The sequence below is a fragment of the Staurois parvus genome, unplaced genomic scaffold (genome assembly GCF_062004578.1).
Source record: "Staurois parvus isolate SC_StPar_1 unplaced genomic scaffold, SC_StPar_1.0 ptg000390l, whole genome shotgun sequence".
Taxonomy (NCBI): Eukaryota; Metazoa; Chordata; class Amphibia; order Anura; family Ranidae; genus Staurois; species Staurois parvus.
Genome location: NW_028318186.1, coordinates 5,256,984 through 5,280,112, shown reverse-complemented (window position 1 = coordinate 5,280,112; position 23,129 = coordinate 5,256,984). Strand labels below are relative to the sequence as shown.

Sequence of the window (23,129 nt, the reverse complement as noted above, 5' to 3'; positions counted from 1 at the left end):
ACCCTATGACAAAATGGAACCCAGCAGCAGTGTGAGGAGACCTGAAAGTGGCACATGGCAGAGTGTGGCGATGGAGACAGCAGCAATGGGAGGCCGTACAGGGACCCACGCTGCTGGTGGAGCTGCCACTGCTCCTACCACCCCACCCCTCCCCTGCTGCCATGGCAGCGGAACGCGAGCGCACAGGGCCCACAGTGTCTGAGGATGGACGTTGGCGCAGAAAGGCAGAGACCAACTGACTACATAGGTGGTTTTTATAGTACGTAATTTTGGCCTCCCTCTCAGCAGGTGTGAAAAACGCCACCATTTTGGAACGGTAGCGAGGGTCCAACAAGGTGGACAGCCAAAAGTCATCCCTCTGTCTGATGGTTATTATTCGGCTGTCGCTACGCAAGCAACCGAGCATGCTCTGGGCCATATGTGCCAAGGAATGCGAGGGACTCCCTTCCTCCATCTCCACAGCATACTGCCACGGTGCGTCTGGGTCCTCTGTCTCCTCCTCCTCCTCCTCTACCAGATGCTCCTGCTCCTCCACTCCTGTCCGCTGAGTGGAAAAACCACCCATTTCACTCAATAATTCCTGAGCACCAATGTCCTCCTCTACCTCCTCCTCTTCTTCCTGTCCTGCCCCCACAGGGGTCATGTGGCGTTGAGATCTGTGCGCCACGTCTACCGCACCCTGACCAACCATTGTTACCAGCATTTGTTCCAGGACGTGCAACAGAGGAATGACGTCGTTCATCCCATAGTCCTGCCGACTCAGGAATAGCGTGGCCTCCTCAAAGGGCCTGAGCAAGCGGCAGGTGTCACGCATGAGCTGCCAATGGCTGACATCTAAGTTACACAGGGGAGTACCTTTATCCGCTTGTAACATCAGGAAATCGGTGATGGCCTTTCGCTGTTCGTAAAGCCGGTCTAACATATGTAGGGTTGAATTCCACCTTGTTGCAACGTCACAGCATGAGGAGTCGGTACAGGGGCCCATGGCAGATTAGGGGCCTGGCCGCAGCAATGTGAGGCCCGTAATCTGCCAGCACCCTATGACAAAATGGAACCCAGCAGCAGTGTGAGGACACCTGAAAGTGGCACATGGCAGAGTGTGGCGATGGAGACAGCAGCAATGGGAGGCCGTACAGGGACCCATGAGACACTGTGGACCTGGCAGCAGCGTGAGGAGGCGGTACAGGGGCCCATGGCAGATTAGGGGCCTGGCCGCAGCAATGTGAGGCCCGTAATCTGCCAGCACCCTATGACAAAATGGAACCCAGCAGCAGTGTGAGGACACCTGAAAGTGGCACATGGCATGACACACTGTGGACCTGGCAGCAGCATGAGGAGGCGGTACAGGGGCCCATGGCAGATTAGGGGCTTGGCCGCAGCAATGTGAGGCCCGTAATCTGCCAGCACCCTATGACAAAATGGAACCCAGCAGCAGTGTGAGGACACCTGAAAGTGGCACATGGCATGACACACTGTGGACCTGGCAGGAGCATGAGGAGGCGGTACAGGGGCCCATGGCAGATTAGGGGCCTGGCAGCAGCTATGGGAGGCCCGTAATCTGCCAGCACCCTATGACAAAATGGAACACACCAGCAGTGTGAGGAGACCTGAAAGTGGCACATGGCAGAGTGTGGCGATGGTGACAGCAGCAATGGGAGGCCGTACAGGGACCCATGAGACACTGTGGACCTGGCAGCAGCGTGAGGAGGCGGTACAGGGGCCCATGGCAGATTAGGGGCCTGGCAGCAGCTATGGGAGGCCCGTAATCTGCCAGCACCCTATGACAAAATGGAACACACCAGCAGTGTGAGGAGACCTGAAAGTGGCACATGGCAGAGTGTGGCGATGGAGACAGCAGCAATGGGAGGCCGTACAGGGACCCATGAGACACTGTGGACCTGGCAGCAGCGTGAGGAGGCGGTACAGGGGCCCATGGCAGATTAGGGGCCTGGCAGCAGCTATGGGAGGCCCGTAATCTGCCAGCATCCTATGACAAAATGGAATCCAGCAGGAGTGTGAGGAGACCTGAAAGTGGCACATGGCATGACACACTGTGGACCTGGCAGCAGCATGAGGAGGCGGTACAGGGGCCCATGGCACATTAGGGGCCTGGCCGCAGCAATGGGAGACGCCCGTAATCTGCCAGCATCCTATGACAAAATGGAATCCAGCAGGAGTGTGAGGACACCTGAAAGTGGCACATGGCAGAGTGTGGCGATGGAGACAGCAGCAATGGGAGGCGGTACAGGGACCCATGACACACTGTGGACCTGGCAGCAGTGTGAGGAGGCGGTACAGGGGCCCATGGCACATTAGGGGCCTGGCCGCAGCAATGGGAGGCACGTAATCTGCCAGCATCCTATGACAAAATGGAACCCAGCAGGAGTGTGAGGAGACCTGAAAGTGGCACATGGCAGAGTGTGGCGATGGAGACAGCAGCAATGGGAGGCGGTACAGGGACCCATGACACACTGTGGACCTGGAAGCAGCGTGAGGAGGCGGTACAGGGGCCCATGGCACATTAGGGGCCTGGCCGCAGCAATGTGAGGCCCGTAATCTGCCAGCATCCTATGACAAAATGGAATCCAGCAGGAGTGTGAGGACACCTGAAAGTGGCACACGGCATGACACACTGTGGACCTGGCAGCAGCATGAGGAGGCGGTACAGGGGCCCATGGAACATTAGGGGCCTGGCCGCAGCAATGGGAGACGCCCGTATTCTGCCAGCATCCTATGACAAAATGGAATCAAGCAGGAGTGTGAGGACACCTGAAAGTGGCACATGGCATGACACACTGTGGACCTGGCAGCAGCATGAGGAGGCGGTACAGGGGCCCATGGCACATTAGGGGCCTGGCCGCAGCAATGGGAGACGCCCGTAATCTGCCAGCATCCTATGACAAAATGGAATCCAGCAGGAGTGTGAGGACACCTGAAAGTGGCACATGGCAGAGTGTGGCGATGGAGACAGCAGCAATGGGAGGCGGTACAGGGACCCATGACACACTGTGGACCTGGCAGCAGTGTGAGGAGGCGGTACAGGGGCCCATGGCACATTAGGGGCCTGGCCGCAGCAATGGGAGGCACGTAATCTGCCAGCATCCTATGACAAAATGGAACCCAGCAGGAGTGTGAGGAGACCTGAAAGTGGCACATGGCAGAGTGTGGCGATGGAGACAGCAGCAATGGGAGGCGGTACAGGGACCCATGACACACTGTGGACCTGGAAGCAGCATGAGGAGGCGGTACAGGGGCCCATGGCACATTAGGGGCCTGGCCGCAGCAATGGGAGACGCCCGTAATCTGCCAGCATCCTATGACAAAATGGAATCCAGCAGGAGTGTGAGGACACCTGAAAGTGGCACATGGCAGAGTGTGGCGATGGAGACAGCAGCAATGGGAGGCGGTACAGGGACCCATGACACACTGTGGACCTGGCAGCAGTGTGAGGAGGCGGTACAGGGGCCCATGGCACATTAGGGGCCTGGCCGCAGCAATGGGAGGCACGTAATCTGCCAGCATCCTATGACAAAATGGAACCCAGCAGGAGTGTGAGGAGACCTGAAAGTGGCACATGGCAGAGTGTGGCGATGGAGACAGCAGCAATGGGAGGCGGTACAGGGACCCATGACACACTGTGGACCTGGAAGCAGCGTGAGGAGGCGGTACAGGGGCCCATGGCACATTAGGGGCCTGGCCGCAGCAATGTGAGGCCCGTAATCTGCCAGCATCCTATGACAAAATGGAATCCAGCAGGAGTGTGAGGACACCTGAAAGTGGCACACGGCATGACACACTGTGGACCTGGCAGCAGCATGAGGAGGCGGTACAGGGGCCCATGGAACATTAGGGGCCTGGCCGCAGCAATGGGAGACGCCCGTATTCTGCCAGCATCCTATGACAAAATGGAATCAAGCAGGAGTGTGAGGACACCTGAAAGTGGCACATGGCATGACACACTGTGGACCTGGCAGCAGCATGAGGAGGCGGTACAGGGGCCCATGGCACATTAGGGGCCTGGCCGCAGCAATAGGAGATGCCCGTAATCTGCCAGCATCCTATGACAAAATGGAATCCAGCAGGAGTGTGAGGAGACCTGAAAGTGGCACATGGCAGAGTGTGGCGTTGGAGACAGCAGCAATGGGAGGCGGTAGAAGGGACCCATGACACACTGTGGACCTGGCAGCAGCGTGAGGAGGCGGTACAGGGGCCCATGGCACATTAGGGGCCTGGCCGCAGCAATGGGAGGCACGTAATCTGCCAGCATCCTATGACAAAATGGAAACCCAGCAGGAGTGTGAGGAGACCTGAAAGTGGCACATGGCAGAGTGTGGCGATGGAGACAGCAGCAATGGGAGGCGGTACAGGGACCCATGACACACTGTGGACCTGGCAGCAGTGTGAGGAGGCGGTACAGGGGCCCATGGCACATTAGGGGCCTGGCCGCAGCAATGTGAGGCCCGTAATCTGCCAGCATCCTATGACAAAATGGAATCCAGCAGGAGTGTGAGGACACCTGAAAGTGGCACATGGCATGACACACTGTGGACCTGGCAGCAGCATGAGGAGGCGGTACAGGGGCCCATGGCACATTAGGGGCCTGGCCGCAGCAATGGGAGACGCCCGTAATCTGCCAGCATCCTATGACAAAATGGAATCCAACAGGAGTGTGAGGACACCTGAAAGTGGCACATGGCATGACACACTGTGGACCTGGCAGCAGCATGAGGAGGCGGTACAGGGGCCAATGGCACATTAGGGGCCTGGCCGCAGCAATGGGAGACGCCCGTAATCTGCCAGCATCCTATGACAAAATGGAATCCAGCAGGAGTGTGAGGAGACCTGAAAGTGGCACATGGCAGAGTGTGGCGTTGGAGACAGCAGCAATGGGAGGCGGTACAGGGACTCATGACACACTGTGGACCTGGCAGCAGCGTGAGGAGGCGGTACAGGGGCCCATGGCACATTAGGGGCCTGGCCGCAGCAATGGGAGGCACGTAATCTGCCAGCATCCTATGACAAAATGGAATCCAGCAGGAGTGTGAGGACACCTGAAAGTGGCACATGGCATGACACACTGTGGACCTGGCAGCAGCATGAGGAGGCGGTACAGGGGCCCATGGCACATTAGGGGCCTGGCCGCAGCAATGGGAGACGCCCGTAATCTGCCAGCATCCTATGACAAAATGGAATCGAGCAGGAGTGTGAGGACACCTGAAAGTGGCCCATGGCATGACACACTGTGGACCTGGCAGCAGCATGAGGAGGCGGTACAGGGGCCCATGGCACATTAGGGGCCTGGCCGCAGCAATGGGAGACGCCCCTAATCTGCCAGCATCCTATGACAAAATGGAATCCAGCAGGAGTGTGAGGACACCTGAAAGTGGCCCATGGCATGACACACTGTGGACCTGGCAGCAGCATGAGGAGGCGGTACAGGGGCCCATGGCACATTAGGGGCCTGGCCGCAGCAATGTGAGGCCTGTAATCTGCCAGCATCCTATGACAAAATGGAACCCAGCAGGAGTGTGAGGAGACCTGAAAGTGACACATGGCAGAGTGTGGCGTTGGAGACAGCAGCAATGAGAGGCCGTATAGGGACCCATGAGACACTGTGGATCTTGCAGCAGCGTGAGGAGGCGGTACAGGGGCACATGGCAGATTAGGGGCCTGGCCGCAGCAATGTGAGGCACGTAATCTGCCAGCACCCTATGACAAAATGGAACACAGCAGCAGTGTGAGGAGACCTGAAAGTGGCACATGGCATGACACACTGCGGACCTGGCAGTAGCGTGAGGAGGCGGTACGGGGGCCCATGGCAGATTAGGGGCCTGGCCGCAGCAATGTGAGGCACGTAATCTGCCAGCACCCTATGACAAAATGGAACACAGCAGCAGTGTGAGGAGACCTGAAAGTGGCACATGGCATGACACACTGCGGACCTGGCAGTAGCGTGAGGAGGCGGTACGGGGGCCCTTGGCAGATTAGGGGCCTGGCCGCAGCAATGTGAGGCACGTAATCTGCCAGCACCCTATGACAAAATGGAACACAGCAGCAGTGTGAGGAGACCTGAAAGTGGCACATGGCATGACACACTGCGGACCTGGCAGTAGCGTGAGGAGGCGGTACGGGGGCCCATGGCAGATTAGGGGCCTGGCCGCAGCAATGTGAGGCACGTAATCTGCCAGCACCCTATGACAAAATGGAACACAGCAGCAGTGTGAGGAGACCTGAAAGTGGCACATGGCATGACACACTGCGGACCTGGCAGTAGCATGAGGAGGCGGTACGGGGGCCCATGGCAGATTAGGGGCCTGGCCGCAGCAATGTGAGGCCTGTAATCTGCCAGCATCCTATGACAAAATGGAACCCAGCAGGAGTGTGAGGAGACCTGAAAGTGACACATGGCAGAGTGTGGCGTTGGAGACAGCAGCAATGGGAGGCCGTACAGGGACCCATGAGACACTGTGGACTTTGCAGCAGCGTGAGGAAGCGGTACAGGGGCCCATGGCAGATTAGGGGCCTGGCCGCAGCAATGTGAGGCCTGTAATCTGCCAGCATCCTATGACAAAATGGAACCCAGCAGGAGTGTGAGGAGACCTGAAAGTGACACATGGCAGAGTGTGGCGTTGGAGACAGCAGCAATGGGAGGCCGTACAGGGACCCATGAGACACTGTGGACCTTGCAGCAGCGTGAGGAGGCGGTACAGGGGCCCATGGCAGATTAGGGGCCTGGCCGCAGCAATGTGAGGCCTGTAATCTGCCAGCATCCTATGACAAAATGGAACCCAGCAGGAGTGTGAGGAGACCTGAAAGTGACACATGGCAGAGTGTGGCGTTGGAGACAGCAGCAATGGGAGGCCGTACAGGGACCCATGAGACACTGTGGACCTTGCAGCAGCGTGAGGAGGCGGTACAGGGGCACATGGCAGATTAGGGGCCTGGCAGCAGCTATGGGAGGCTTGTAATCTGCCAGCATCCTATGACAAAATGGAACCCAGCAGGAGTGTGAGGAGACCTGAAAGTGGCACATAGCATGACACTGTGGACCTGGCAGTAGCGTGAGGAGGCGGTACGGGGGCCCATGGCAGATTAGGGGCCTGGCAGCAGCAATGTGAGGCACGTAATCTGCCAGCACCCTATGACAAAATGGAACACAGCAGCAGTGTGAGGAGACCTGAAAGTGGCACATGGCATGACACACTGCGGACCTGGCAGTAGCGTGAGGAGGCGGTACGGGGGCCCATGGCAGATTAGGGGCCTGGCCGCAGCAATGTGAGGCACGTAATCTGCCAGCACCCTATGACAAAATGGAACACAGCAGCAGTGTGAGGAGACCTGAAAGTGGCACATGGCATGACACACTGCGGACCTGGCAGTAGCGTGAGGAGGCGGTACGGGGGCCCTTGGCAGATTAGGGGCCTGGCCGCAGCAATGTGAGGCACGTAATCTGCCAGCACCCTATGACAAAATGGAACACAGCAGCAGTGTGAGGAGACCTGAAAGTGGCACATGGCAGAGTGTGGCGTTGGAGACAGCAGCAATGGGAGGCCGTACAGGGACCCATGATACACTGCGGATCTGGCAGTAGCGTGAGGAGGCGGTACGGGGGCCCATGGCAGATTAGGGGCCTGACCGCAGCAATGTGAGGCACGTAATCTGCCAGCACCCTATGACAAAATGGAACACAGCAGCAGTGTGAGGAGACCTGAAAGTGGCACATGGCATGACACACTGCGGACCTGGCAGTAGCGTGAGGAGGTGGTACGGGGGCCCATGGCAGATTAGGGGCCTGGCCGCAGCAATGTGAGGCACGTAATCTGCCAGCACCCTATGACAAAATGGAACACAGCAGCAGTGTGAGGAGACCTGAAAGTGGCACATGGCATGACACACTGCGGACCTGCCAGTAGCGTGAGGAGGCGGTACGGGGGCCCATGGCAGATTAGGGGCCTGGCCGCAGCAATGTGAGGCACGTAATCTGCCAGCACCCTATTACAAAATGGAACACAGCAGCAGTGTGAGGAGACCTGAAAGTGGCACATGGCATGACACACTGCGGACCTGGCAGTAGCGTGAGGAGGCGGTACGGGGGCCCATGGCAGAGTAGGGGCCTGGCCGCAGCAATGTGAGGCTCGTAATCTGCCAGCACCCTATGACAAAATGGAACACAGCAGCAGTGTGAGGAGACCTGAAAGTGGCACATGTTTGGGGCATGATTCATGGCGGATTTAGTCAGTTGTGTCAGGAACTGGTGGTTTGAAATCCAGACTAATCCACGCCTGATTCATTTTCACAAACGTGAGTCTCTCCACACTTTGGGTGGACAGTCGTGTCCTCCGCGGAGTTACAATACCTCCTGCCACACTAAACACGCGCTCCGATGCCACGCTACTGGCCGGGCATGACAGCCTTTCAAGGGCAAATTCAGCTAGTTGGGGCCAAAGGTCAAGTTTCGTTGCCCAGTAGTCAAGGGGATTGTCTACCTCGGTTGGCAGGGTGCTGTCCAAGTAGGCCCAAGCCTGTTGTTTGAGCTCCTGCTCCAGGTCCACCTGATGCTGCTGCTGCTGCTGCGGCTGGTTAGTAGTTTCCTCACTGCGCTGGTGAAGAAAGCTACTCATCATCGACTGCAGACTGAGGCAGCCGCTGCTGGTGGAGCTACCACTGCTCCTACCACCCCACCCCTCCCCTGCTGCCATGGCAGCGGAACGCGAGCGCACAGGGCCCACAGTGTCTGAGGATGGACGTTGGCGCAGAAAGGCAGAGACCAACTGACTACATAGGTGGTTTTTATAGTACGTAATTTTGGCCTCCCTCTCAGCAGGTGTGAAAAAGGCCACCATTTTGGAACGGTAGCGAGGGTCCAACAAGGTGGACAGCCAAAAGTCATCCCTCTGTCTGATGGTTATTATTCGGCTGTCGCTACGCAAGCAACCGAGCATGCTATGGGCCATTTGTGCCAAGGAATGCGAGGGACTCCTTGCCTCCATCTCCACAGCATACTGCCACGGTGCGTCTGGGTCCTCTGTCTCCTCCTCCTCCTCCTCTACCAGATGCTCCTGCTCCTCCACTCCTGTCCGCTGAGTGGAAAAACCACCCATTTCACTCAATAATTCCTGAGCACCAATGTCCTCCTCTACCTCCTCCTCTTCTTCCTGTCCTGCCCCCACAGGGGTCATGTGGCGTTGAGATCTGTGCGCCACGTCTACCGCACCCTGACCAGCCATTGTTAACAGCATTTGTTCCAGGACGTGCAACAGAGGAATGACGTCGTTCATCCCATAGTCCTGCCGACTCACGAATAGCGTGGCCTCCTCAAAGGGCCTGAGCAAGCGGCAGGTGTCACGCATGAGCTGCCAATGGCTGACATCGAAGTTACACAGGGGAGTACCTTTATCCGCATGTAACATCAGGAAATCGGTGATGGCCTTTCGCTGCTCGTAAAGGCGGTCTAACATGTGTAGGGTTGAATTCCACCTTGTTGCAACGTCGCAGATCAGGCGATGCTGTGGAATTCCGTTCTGCTGCTGCAGCTCAAGGAGGGTGTGCTTTGCGGTGTAGGAATGGCTGAAATGCATGCAAAGTTTACGTGACATTTTAAGGATGTCTTGCAGTGGGATGGTGGATTTTAGGAACCGCTTGACAACCAGATTGAACACGTGAGCCATGCATGGCGCATGGCACAACCTTCCTTGACGCAGAGCAGACACCATGTTCTTTCCGTTGTCGGTCAACATGGTTCCGATTTTCAGTTTGCGCGGAGACAGCCATCTGTCGATTTCTCTGTTCATTACACTCAGAAGTTCCTCCCCTGTGTGACTACGTTCGCCAAGGCATACCAGGTGCAGCACAGCGTGACACCGTTGCGCCCTGCACATGTGATATGCCGGTCGGGTAATGGGACTTGGCACGGGGGTGGCGGCTGAGGACACGGCGGAAGAAGAGGTGGTAGAGGCGGACATGTTTGCTGGACCAAGGACGTGCAAACATGGAGGCAAAAGCGTCGTGACCTGTCCAAGTTGCTGATGCAGCTGTGCCGGCACCACGTTCACCCAGTGTGCCGTAAATGACATGTACTGTCCCTGACCGTAGTTACAGCTCCACACGTCGGCGCTGCCGTGCACTTTGGCAGAGACCGACATGCTCAAAGACTGGCCCACCATCTCTTCTACATGTGAATGCAGGGCTGGCACTGCCTTTTTGGCGAAGAAATGACGGCTTGGCACTCTCCACCGCGGCGTGGCACAAGCCATCATTTCTCGGAAAGGTGCTGAGTCCACCACTTGGAAAGGGAGGGACTGCAGCACCAGCAACTTGGACAGGAGGACGTTCAGCTTTTGCACCGTCGGGTGCGTGCTCGCAAACTGTTGTCTCTTGGAAACGGATTCCAAGAAAGACTGCTGACGGAATCCGTGAAGAGGAGTAGCAGGAGAAGGAGCATCTGAACGAGCGGAAGATGCCAACGAGCGACAACTCCCCTCAGCAGAGGTGTTGGAGCCTTGACTGGCTGATAGAGGGCGATTGACGTCGGGTGACGGAGCAAGTAACGGAGCGGGTGATGGAGCGGGGGCTGGGGCAGGCAGAACCGCCGTGTCTTTATCACGGTTTTCCCAGGCCACCGAATGGCGATGCTGCATATGCTGATGCAACGCTGTAGTCCCAACATGGGCCCCCTGGCCACGCTTGACTTTCTGGCCACATAGTCGACATACGGCTACGTTTACTTAATCGGGCAGCTTGACGAAAAATTGCCACACCGCCGAGTAGGAAACTTTGCCCCCGCTACTCCTCACTGGCTGACTGCTACTTCCTCCGTGCACACCGGCACCACTACTGGCCGTGGTGGTAGGCTGCAGTGGAGCTGGTGCTCTACTCCTTGGCCGTTTTCCTCCACTGACACTGCTGCGACCCTGCTGCCTCCTGGGCAACCCACCGACTGTTTTGCTCGCTGCCAAGCTGGCACCCTCTTCTCCTGATGATGCGGAAGAAATTGCCTGATGACGACGAGGCTGCCAAGTGCGATCAACCTCCTCATCATCAAGTAGGGTCTCCGCCTCACTACTAGCCCCCTCGGCTGCGTCTGGGTCAGGAGACAGACCTGTCTCTAGACCGGCTACCGAGCCACTCTCCTCGCCAGTACTTCTTCGCCTGGCTGCTGAAGAGGCGGATGTCTCCCCCCGTTCCTGACCGCCCTCTGTTAGCTCTTCCTCACTGTACAGTGGGGCTGAGCCCACAGCATGCGATACTTCGCTTGGTGAGGGAACAGCAAAGGACAGGGGCAGGTAAAGGACATGTGATTTCAGTGGGCTTGCTCCCGGGCCATGCCAACTAACGGTTGTGTCTGACGTACACACCGACCGTTGGCTGTAGGTGTCAGAGGTGACCTGGGAAGAGGAAGACGACCGAGCCAACCAATCGATGACGGCAGGGTTGTCGGTGGAGACACGACCGCTGGATGACACCGGGAGCACTGGCCTCTGGCTGCGACTAGTGCTGCCTCGACCCCTTCCTCTGCTGCCACGTCTGCTCGCTCCTAAAACATTGCCTCCTCTGCCACTCCTCTGCATGTTGTCTGACATACTCTTTAATTCAACGATTATGTGTCCCTGAGTAACAATTCTGTGTCCCTGAGTAACAATTCTGTGTCTGTCCCTGAGTAACAATTCTGTGTCCCTGAGTAACAATTCTGTGTCCCTCAGAAACACTTCTGTGTCCCTCAATAACAATTCTGTGTCCCTCAGTAACAATTCTGTGTCCCTCAGTAACAATTCTGTGTCTGTCCCTGAGTAACAATTCTGTGTCTGTCCCTGAGTAACAATTATGTGTCCCTGAGTAACAATGCAGTGTCCCTCAGTAACAATTCTGTGTCCCTCAGTAACAATTCTGTGTCCCTCAGTAACAATTCTGTGTCTGTCCCTGAGTAACAATTCTGTGTCTGTCCCTGAGTAATAATTCTGTGTCCCTCAGTAACAATTCTGTGTCCCTGAGTAACAATTCTGTGTCCCTCAGTAACAATTCTGTGTCCCTCAGTAACAATTCTGTGTCTGTCCCTGAGTAACAATTCTGTGTCCCTGAGTAACAATGCTGTGTCCCTCAGTAACAATTCTGTGTCCCTCAGTAACAATTCTGTGTCCCTCAGTAACAATTCTGTGTCTGTCCCTGAGTAACAGTTCTGTGTCCCTGAGTAACAGTTATGTGTCCCTGAGTAACAGTTCTGTGTCCCTCAGTAACAATTCTGTGTCTGTCCCTGAGTAACAATTCTGTGTCCCTCAGTAACAATTCTGTGTCCCTGAGTAACAATTCTGTGTCCCTCAGTAACAATTCTGTGTCTGTCCCTGAGTAACAATTCTGTGTCCCTGAGTAACAATTCTGTGTCCCTCAGTAATTCTGTGTCCCTGAGTAACAATTCTGTGTCCATGAGTAACAGTTCTTTGTCCCTGAGTAACAGTTCTGTGTCCCTCAGTAACAATTCTGTGTCCCTCAGTAACAATTCTGTGTCCCTCAGTAACAATTCTGTGTCTGTCCCTGAGTAACAATTCTGTGTCTGTCCCTGAGTAACAATTCTGTGTCCCTCAGTAACAATTCTGTGTCCCTCAGTAACAATTCTGTGTCTGTCCCTGAGTAACAATTCTGTGTCCCTGAGTAACAATTCTGTGTCCCTCAGTAACAATTCTGTGTCCCTGAGTAACAATTCTGTGTCCATGAGTAACAATTCTGTGTCCCTCAGTAATTCTGTGTCCCTGAGTAACAATTATGTGTCCCTGAGTAACAATTGTGTGTCCCTCAGTAACAATTCTGTGTCCCTGAGTAACAATTCTGTGTCTGTCCCTGAGTAACAATTCTGTGTCCCTGAGTAACAATTCTGTGTCCCTCAGTAATTCTGTGTCCCTGAGTTACAATTCTGTGTCCCTCAGTAACAATTCTGTGTCCCTCAGTAACAATTCTGTGTCTGTCCCTGAGTAACAATTCTGTGTCCCTGAGTAACAATTCTGTGTCCCTCAGTAACAATTCTGTGTCCCTCAGTAACAATTCTGTGTCTGTCCCTGAGTAACAGTTCTGTGTCCCTGAGTAACAGTTCTGTGTCCCTGAGTAACAGTTCTGTGACCCTGAGTAACAATTCTGTGTCCCTCAGTAACAATTCTGTGTCCCTCAGTAACAATTCTGTGTCTGTCCCTGAGTAAAAATTCTGTGTCTGTCCCTGGGTAACAATTCTGTGTCCCTCAGTAACAATTTTGTGTCCCTCAGTAACAATTCTGTGTCTGTCCCTGAGTAACAATTCTGTGTCCCTGAGTAACAATTCTGTGTCCCTGAGTAACAATTCTGTGTCCCTCAGTAATTCTGTGTCCCTGAGTAACAATTCTGTGTCCCTGAGTAACAATTCTGTGTCCCTCAGTAACAATTCTGTGTCCCTGAGTAACAATTCTGTGTCCCTGAGTAACAATTCTGTGTCCCTCAGTAATTCTGTGTCCCTGAGTAACAATTCTGTGTCCCTGAGTAACAATTCTGTGTCCCTCAGTAACAATTCTGTGTCCCTCAGTAACAATTCTGTGTCCCTGAGTAACTATTCTGTGTCTGTCCATGAGTAACAATTCTGTGTCCCTGAGTAACAATTCTGTGTCCCTCAGTAATTCTGTGTCCCTGAGTAACAATTATGTGTCCCTGAGTAACAATTCTGTGTCCCTCAGTAATAATTCTGTGTCCCTCAGTAACAATTCTGTGTCCCTCAGTAACAATTCTGTGTCTTTCCCTGAGTAACAGTTCTGTGTCCCTGAGTAACAGTTCTGTGTCCCTCAGTAACAATTCTGTGACCCTCAGTAACAATTCTGTGTCCCTCAGTAACAATTCTGTGTCTGTCCCTGAGTAACAATTCTGTGTCTGTCCCTGAGTAACAATTCTGTGTCCCTCAGTAACAATTCTGTGTCTGTCCCTGAGTAACAGTTCTGTGTCCCTGAGTAACAGTTCTGTGTCCCTGAGTAACAATTCTGTGTCCCTCAGTAACAATTCTGTGTCTGTCCCTGAGTAACAATTCGGTGTCTGTCCCTGAGTAAAAATTCTGTGTCCCTGAGTAACAATTCTGTGTCCCTCAGTAATTCTGTGTCCCTGAGTAACAATTCTGTGTCCCTGAGTAACAATTCTGTGTCCCTCAGTAACAATTCTGTGTCCCTGAGTAACAATTCTGTGTCCCTGAGTAACAATTCTGTGTCCCTCAGTAATTCTGTGTCCCTGAGTAACAATTCTGTGTCCCTGAGTAACAATTCTGTGTCCCTCAGTAACAATTCTGTGTCCCTCAGTAACAATTCTGTGTCCCTCAGTAACAATTCTGTGTCTTTCCCTGAGTAACAGTTCTGTGTCCCTGAGTAACAGTTCTGTGTCCCTCAATAACAATTCTGTGACCCTCAGTAACAATTCTGTGTCCCTCAGTAACAATTCTGTGTCTGTCCCTGAGTAACAATTCTGTGTCTGTCCCTGAGTAACAATTCTGTGTCCCTGAGTAACAATTCTGTGTCCCTCAGTAATTCTGTGTCCCTGAGTAACAATTATGTGTCCCTGAGTAACAATTCTGTGTCCCTCAGTAATAATTCTGTGTCCCTCAGTAACAATTCTGTGTCTGTCCCTGAGTAACAATTCTGTGTCTGTCCCTGAGTAACAATTCTGTGTCCCTCAGTAACAATTCTGTGTCTGTCCCTGAGTAACAATTCTGTGTCTGTCCCTGAGTAAAAATTCTGTGTCCCTCAGTAACAATTCTGTGTCCCTCAGTAACAATTCTGTGTCTGTCCCTGAGTAACAGTTCTGTGTCCCTGAGTAACCGTTCTGTGTCCCTGAGTAACATTTCTGTGTCCCTCAGTAACAATTCTGTGTCCCTCAGTAACAATTCTGTGTCTGTCCCTGAGTAACAATTCTGTGTCTGTCTCTGAGTAACAATTCTGTGTCCCTCAGTAACAATTCTGTGTCCCTCAGTAACAATTCTGTGTCTGTCCCTGAGTAACAGTTCTGTGTCCCTGAGTAACAGTTCTGTGTCCCTGAGTAACAGTTCTGTGTCCCTCAGTAACAATTCTGTGTCTGTCCCTGAGTAACAATTCTGTGTCCCTCAGTAACAATTCTGTGTCCCTCAGTAACAATTCTGTGTCCCTCAGTAACAATTCTGTGTCTGTCCCTGAGTAACAGTTCTGTGTCAATGAGTAACAGTTCTGTGTCCCTGAGTAACAGTTCTGTGTCCCTCAGTAACAATTCTGTGTCCCTGAGTAACAATTCTGTGTCCCTCAGTAACAATTCTGTGTCCCTGAGTAACAATTCTGTGTCCCTGAGTAACTATTCTGTGTCTGTCCATGAGTAACAATTCTGTGTCCCTGAGTAACAATTCTGTGTCCCTCAGTAATTCTGTGTCCCTGAGTAACAATTATGTGTCCCTGAGTAACAATTCTGTGTCCCTCAGTAATAATTCTGTGTCCCTCAGTAACAATTCTGTGTCCCTCAGTAACAATTCTGTGTCTTTCCCTGAGTAACAGTTCTGTGTCCCTGAGTAACAGTTCTGTGTCCCTCAGTAACAATTCTGTGACCCTCAGTAACAATTCTGTGTCCCTCAGTAACAATTCTGTGTCTGTCCCTGAGTAACAATTCTGTGTCTGTCCCTGAGTAACAATTCTGTGTCCCTCAGTAACAATTCTGTGTCTGTCCCTGAGTAACAGTTCTGTGTCCCTGAGTAACAGTTCTGTGTCCCTGAGTAACAATTCTGTGTCCCTCAGTAACAATTCTGTGTCTGTCCCTGAGTAACAATTCGGTGTCTGTCCCTGAGTAAAAATTCTGTGTCCCTGAGTAACAATTCTGTGTCCCTCAGTAATTCTGTGTCCCTGAGTAACAATTCTGTGTCCCTGAGTAACAATTCTGTGTCCCTCAGTAACAATTCTGTGTCCCTGAGTAACAATTCTGTGTCCCTGAGTAACAATTCTGTGTCCCTCAGTAATTCTGTGTCCCTGAGTAACAATTCTGTGTCCCTGAGTAACAATTCTGTGTCCCTCAGTAACAATTCTGTGTCCCTCAGTAACAATTCTGTGTCCCTCAGTAACAATTCTGTGTCTTTCCCTGAGTAACAGTTCTGTGTCCCTGAGTAACAGTTCTGTGTCCCTCAATAACAATTCTGTGACCCTCAGTAACAATTCTGTGTCCCTCAGTAACAATTCTGTGTCTGTCCCTGAGTAACAATTCTGTGTCTGTCCCTGAGTAACAATTCTGTGTCCCTGAGTAACAATTCTGTGTCCCTCAGTAATTCTGTGTCCCTGAGTAACAATTATGTGTCCCTGAGTAACAATTCTGTGTCCCTCAGTAATAATTCTGTGTCCCTCAGTAACAATTCTGTGTCTGTCCCTGAGTAACAATTCTGTGTCTGTCCCTGAGTAACAATTCTGTGTCCCTCAGTAACAATTCTGTGTCTGTCCCTGAGTAACAATTCTGTGTCTGTCCCTGAGTAAAAATTCTGTGTCCCTCAGTAACAATTCTGTGTCCCTCAGTAACAATTCTGTGTCTGTCCCTGAGTAACAGTTCTGTGTCCCTGAGTAACCGTTCTGTGTCCCTGAGTAACATTTCTGTGTCCCTCAGTAACAATTCTGTGTCCCTCAGTAACAATTCTGTGTCTGTCCCTGAGTAACAATTCTGTGTCTGTCTCTGAGTAACAATTCTGTGTCCCTCAGTAACAATTCTGTGTCCCTCAGTAACAATTCTGTGTCTGTCCCTGAGTAACAGTTCTGTGTCCCTGAGTAACAGTTCTGTGTCCCTGAGTAACAGTTCTGTGTCCCTCAGTAACAATTCTGTGTCTGTCCCTGAGTAACAATTCTGTGTCCCTCAGTAACAATTCTGTGTCCCTCAGTAACAATTCTGTGTCCCTCAGTAACAATTCTGTGTCTGTCCCTGAGTAACAGTTCTGTGTCAATGAGTAACAGTTCTGTGTCCCTGAGTAACAGTTCTGTGTCCCTCAGTAACAATTCTGTGTCCCTGAGTAACAATTCTGTGTCCCTCAGTAACAATTCTGTGTCCCTGAGTAACAATTCTGTGTCTGTCCCTGAGTAACAGTTCTGTGTCCCTGAGTAACAGTTCTGTGTCCCTCAGTAACAATTCTGTGTCCCTCAGTAACAATTCTGTGTCCCTCAGTAACAATTCTGTGTCCCTCAGTAACAATTCTGTGTCTGTCCCTGAGTAACAATTCTGTGTCTGTCCCTGAGTAACGTTTTTGCGGCCCTAAGTAACGTTTCTGTGGCCCTAAGTAAAGTTTCTGTGGCCCTAAGTAACGTTTCTGTGGCCCTAAGTAACGATTCTGTGGCCCTAAGTAACGTTTCTGTGGCCCTAAGTAACGTTTCTGTGGCCCTAAGTAACGTTTCTGTGGCCCTAAGTAACGATTCTGTGGCCTTAAGTAACATTTCTGTGGCACTAAGTAACGTTTCTCTGTCCCTAAGTAACGTTTCTGTGGCCCTAAGTAACGTTTCTCTGTCCCTAAGTAACGTTTCTGTGGCCCTAAGTAACGTTTCTCTGTCCCTAAGTAACGTTTCTGTGGCCCTAAGTAACGTTTCTCTGTCCCTAAGTAACGTTTCTGTGGCCCTAACTCTGTCCCTAATACAGAGAGGTCTGTCTCTCTTGAATGACTGGAGGCAAATGGAGAATTCTAAAATGGCCGCCATTTATAGCTCGACCATTACACAGTGCTGGCTGGCTGGCTGCTGATTGGCTAATGCGATCACATGTCATTAATGAATGCATTATGGGTCAGCGCGCCTTGTCTGCGCGCCTTCCCAGACATCCCTGCTCCGTCGCCGCACATGTCGCCGCCATTTTAGGAAAAATTTTGATTTGCGCATCCGAAGTATGCTAATTTTCGGATTCGGCGCGAATCGAAATTTTTCCAATATTCGAAACGAATTCCACTTCGCCTACTTCGATTCGCTCATCTCTAATATTGAGCACTGAGCACTCCCTTTTGAAGGACACATGGTATAGTTCACATCATTATGTTTGGACATTGCAGGACTATCATACTGTTATGCGCTGTGCTATGGTTAATCTTGTATTAGTAGTGATTTACACTTGAATACCAGCATTAGTTATTTGGTTTTGTTGTGTAGCACATCCCAGGTTATATGAGCATGGGTTGCTAATATGTAACAAAGCTTCTTATGATTGGCTGAGGTGGAGATTGTGACATTAACTGCCCTCCTTAGTCAATCAGAGGAAGCCTTGTATTTGTTAATAAAATACAAGGCATCCTGTGAATGACTGAGTGCTCTTGATTTTGTTCTGAGAGCAGAAGTCCCCATCTTGCTGCTGGAACAACCAATTCTCTCAGCCTGACTTGATGTTGTTCCAGGAGCAGGATGAGAAGTCCCCATCCTGCTGCTGGAACATAGAGCTGTATACTGCATGTAGCTGATGCCACATACAGTTTATACAGTGCCCCCAGCAGGCACATATGTTTCAGAGGTCAGATAATAAGTACTGTGCAGAGCACAAGGGTCAGTAATACATAACGCACAAAATGCATAATCATCTGCTGGTCTTAAAAGGTTCAGTGCTTACAGACAAATAAAAAAGGTTTTAAGCCCTCTTTCACATGGATGGTCAGGGGACAGTGACAACAGGTAGGTGAGCCCCAGTTTTACTGGCCTTTGACCACTCACCCAAGTCCAAAATACAGCTGGAGGAGGCTACTCACATGCCATGGCTGTGACGCTTTGCATCACAGCCACAAACATTTACTGTAGCCTTTTGAGTTGACTATCAAACTTGACCATTCAAGGAAGCCGCACCACAACTGTGTACCAAAACTTTGGCTTGTGGTTGTGGTGCATTAGCATCATAAACCACCATTTGGCCACTTATATGCACTCTGAAAAGCAATCCACTGCAGATTGCTTTTTAGAGCTTTGGCTAGTGTGAACCTAACACTCATAGCAATGCCACCCATATTCCTGTCCTTTTAACATGGTGACTGTAAGCTGACACCTATGCTTCACAGGTGGCAGTGATCAGTACACAGTGGGGGCAGTGTGCAGTATACAATAGGGGGAAGGGCAGTGAGAAGTATACAGTAGAGGCAGTGAACAGTATATAGTATACAGTGTGCAGGGGGAAGCGAGCAGTATACAGTGGAGTAGGGGGGGGCACAGAGAGAAGTAGTGTGGGCGGTGAGAAGTATACAGTTGGGGGGAAGGTAGTGAGAAGTATATAGTGTGTGTGTGTGTGTGTGGGGGGGGAGCAGTGAGAAGTATACAGTAGAGGCAGTGAGCAGTATACAGTATACAGTGTGCAGGGGGAAGTGAGCAGTATACAGTGGAGTGGGGGGGGGTCACAGAGAGAAGTAGTGTGGGCGGTGAGAAGTAAACAGTCGGGGGGAAGGTAGTGGGAAGTATATAGTGTGTGTGTGTGTGTGTGGGGGGGGGCAGTGAGACGTATACAGTGGAGGCCATGAGCAGAACACAGTGGGAGGGATGAAAAGAATGCAGTGGGGACAGTAAGCAGTATACAGTGGGTAGGCAATGAACAGTATACAGTGAGGGCAATACAATATACAGTGTGGGAGGGGGCAGTGAGAACTATACAGTGTGGCAGTTAGCAGTAATAAGGCACAGTCAATTAGTGGCTCGGAATCATTTGCTATATTAGGGAATAGAACACACCAGTTGCAATATTAAAGCACTATCCCAACCATGGGAGACCCAACACAGGCCAGCCCAAAATGGAAAGCATTCACCTGTACCCGCCAGGACACATCACAGGATGAACTGTGCAGGAACAAAGCTAATTCCAAAGTAAAAATTACTATATCTACTCTACCCAAAATTAATGAAAGAAGCACAAAGAAAAAGAAAGTTGCAAGCATGAATGGAGAAACAGTGGGGGAGAGGGATGTAGAGGACGGTGGGGTGGTTAGTGAGGAATTAGAAAAGTATCACATCTATGGGGTCAGCCAACCACCTACTTGTGGCTATACTTGCAAAGCTCCAGAGATAGGTTGGGATTGGGCTATCCATGGGGACCAGATTTTAAGAAATCTGGGTATCTACCTTGCCAATCACTTAGTGTCTGCCAGCTCTCTGCCAATCCCTCCACTAGCTTTCAATGGCTAGCCATTTATGCTTAACCTCTTAAAAAGTTAGCACAGAAGACTTCAATGAATGGGCTATAACTTGTTTGTTAGCATTAAACTAATAAATTCCATCACAGCACGCATGACTTTTTGGATCGGTTTGTTTAATAGGGCCTCTACTGGATCCTCCCTCAAGTTACAAATCAGAACTGCATATATACATTAGTAAATCTGAATCCATAGCCTTGTGCCCTAGGTTCTGACAACCAAACATTTGGCATTGTACCTTCTCACAACTATTTTTTTAGTAATTTCTTTTAATACACGTACTGGAGGATTCATCTCTGCACTGTCTTTATTGTGCTGCCTTCTGTTTTGACATGTGAGACTCTTGGTCTGAGAGTTGCTGTAGATATAACCTGTACAATACTATTATGTGTATATTTACCAACAGCTTTTGGATATTGCAAAATAAAATAAAATGTAGTCACCTTTGGAATGAAATAGCCTCTAAATGTGACATCTTGAATAGCTACATGTGGAGTCCCAACTGGTACAATATCAGCAAACCTCTGGATCTCATGTATTACGGCATCAGTATATGGCATTTTCTTCCTATGCTCTGCTTGAGGTTGAACAGTGCCGATAATGCTATCAATTTCATTATGAACTTTCTCTGCCAAGGAATAGATATTAATACTGTTTAGATTATATTAAATTATAGTTAATTTGACAAATTTAGACATCCATATGTCTCCATTGTTTTGATGTTACCACTGAGATAACTATTCTGGAGCCTAAGAGGACCCCACCGCTAGACATTCAATAAAAAGTGTCCAAGTCACCCAGGCAGTGATGTGGACATCCAGAAAAAACTTAGTCATGTAAACTGAAAAAAAAGAAGGCTTGTGACTTAAGCATCACATGATAGCTGATTTAGGTGAGTGAAAAGTCAGATTTTTTTTTAGTTAAGGGTGAGGTTAGGAGAGGGGATGTGGAGTATGGGGGAACCCCCAAATCAGTTTTAAGGGGAAGGTACAGCTAAATTTTTAAAAGAAAATAAAACTTAATTCTGAAGGGTTATTTACTGTACCTCTGGTTGCATCTTATAACATGCTAAAGTAAACTTGTCATCAAAACAGCATGGTGGTTGCCATTATTATCCTTCTTGCTTGGCTTTTATTCTAATCCTCTAGCTTGAGTATTTAATACAATCATTCACTGTACCAGACAGGGGAGGACTGACAGCTCATGGGGCCCCTGGGCAATAGGGGATCATGGGGCCACTGTGTCCTTGCCCAAAATCAAAAAAACCTATGAAAAAGGTACAAAAAAGGTACCAGGGGCATCTCATGGGTCCCCCTACTGACCCCGGACCCTCGGGCAGTGCCTGCGTTTCCAAATGGTCAGTCCGCTGATGGTACCAGAGCACGAATGCAGTTTAGAAGATTAGAACAATTACTGTAAAGTTTTCATTTCATTCTGGGCTAGCAACTCAAGTACTGTAGACATGAAGTTAGCATTGCAGCCATTAAACCAGTGCTTTCAGAAAGAGATGTCAGTAACAGCAATCTGCACATTTATTTAAAGCAAACCTGTCTGCATAAATAAACTCACAAATGTTCTGACTTAGCACAGACACCATTAAATTCCTGTTAGTTTTATTAGCCAGGAAAGCATATTTGGTGTACATCTGTGAAACCATTTTTACTTTGTAGCTAGGTACTTGACTTCAGGACCTTTCCACTGTCTATTGAAAGTTACACTTTCATTGGACAAAAGGATGAAAGGGGACAGGGCGTAGGAAGTCTATACAGTACTTTAGTAATTTTTTCATTCAATCAGCGGGTTGAATGAAAAAAATTTACTCAATTCCCCTACCCACACATTCGAGGTTCAAGAATACACTGATCAGCTATAGCCAGTGGCGCTGATCAAGCAGCAAAAATCTGATAGTTGTAAAGATATTGATCAATGTCCATACATGGATTGAACTTTGGCTAGTCCTTGCTGAAACAACCAAATTCCATTTCATGTATGGCCAGATATGTTCACAGCAGAGAAACTTGCATCTTCTGTTTACAGAAGGTGGTGTCCATCTTTGAGTGTCCATATCACTGACTATGTGATGTGGACACTTCCTATTGATTGTCTAGAGGCTGGGTCTCCTCAGAGTCCAGAAGAAGAGTTAGCAGTGATGACAGCGATAGAAGACCTCCAGGGATTAAGATGCCACAGTGAGGCGAGTGAATTTTGTTTTAGGTAGGAAAAGAAAACAACACAGCTGAATTGGAGGGGTGGTTGATTATGATAAAATGACTAAATTAATTACATTAAAAATTGCTTTCTTACTTTGTATTTCTGGATATTTCATCATTAACAGTATTGCCCATCTCATAGTGGTGGTGGTTGTGTCCATTCCGGCAATAAAAAGATCATACACCAGAGCAGTTAAGTTATCATTGTGAAAATACTGAGAGGATTCTGTTTTTCCCTAGAAAAAAGTCAAACAATGAATGCAGTGCATTTTTCTGGTTGTAATTAGTCCCTTTCTATCTGGGGGTTTATGAGGCATGCGTTTGCATACTATTAGAACTAGGGTTATCTAACAAGTACATATATATTTATGGTAGTAGGAGATAACCTATGTGATAACTAGCCTGTTCTTAGTATTTCTAGATTTAATCCTGAAATATCATTCTGCAGTCTTTTTCAGTCTTTTATAGGTTATATCATTTTTAAGTGCCATCAGGTCGTAGTCAACTCCTGATGACCACATGGCTATGGTTTCTCCAAAATGATCTGTCTTCTGTTTCGGCCTTCAGTGTCTGAACGTCATTCGCAGGGGCAGACTGACAACTCATGGGGCCCCCGGGCAATAGGGGATCATGGGGCCCCTGTGTCCTTGCCCACACTCAAAAAAGCCTATAAAAAAGGTACCTGGGTCATTTCATGGGGCCCCCTACTGACCCTGGGCCCTCGGGCAGTGCCCGAGTGCTTGAATGGTCAGTCCGCTCCTGGTCATTCGGCACCTTACTGCTGGTTGTCTTCTTTCCCCTTA

General features: G+C 50.3%; 1 protein-coding gene across 1 annotated transcript in view; it reads right to left on the bottom strand.

The window, feature by feature from the left end:
• Positions 1–23,129, bottom strand: part of LOC149455637 (cytochrome P450 2F2-like) — a 39,512-nt gene that overhangs the window by 3,441 nt on the left and 12,942 nt on the right. The window contains exons 7-8 of the mRNA XM_089686026.1: positions 22,421–22,562; positions 20,560–20,744 (exon numbers count right to left, since the gene is read on the bottom strand). Of these exons, the coding sequence (XP_089542152.1) occupies positions 20,560–20,744; positions 22,421–22,562 (327 nt within the window). The remainder of the gene's footprint in view (positions 1–20,559; positions 20,745–22,420; positions 22,563–23,129) is intronic.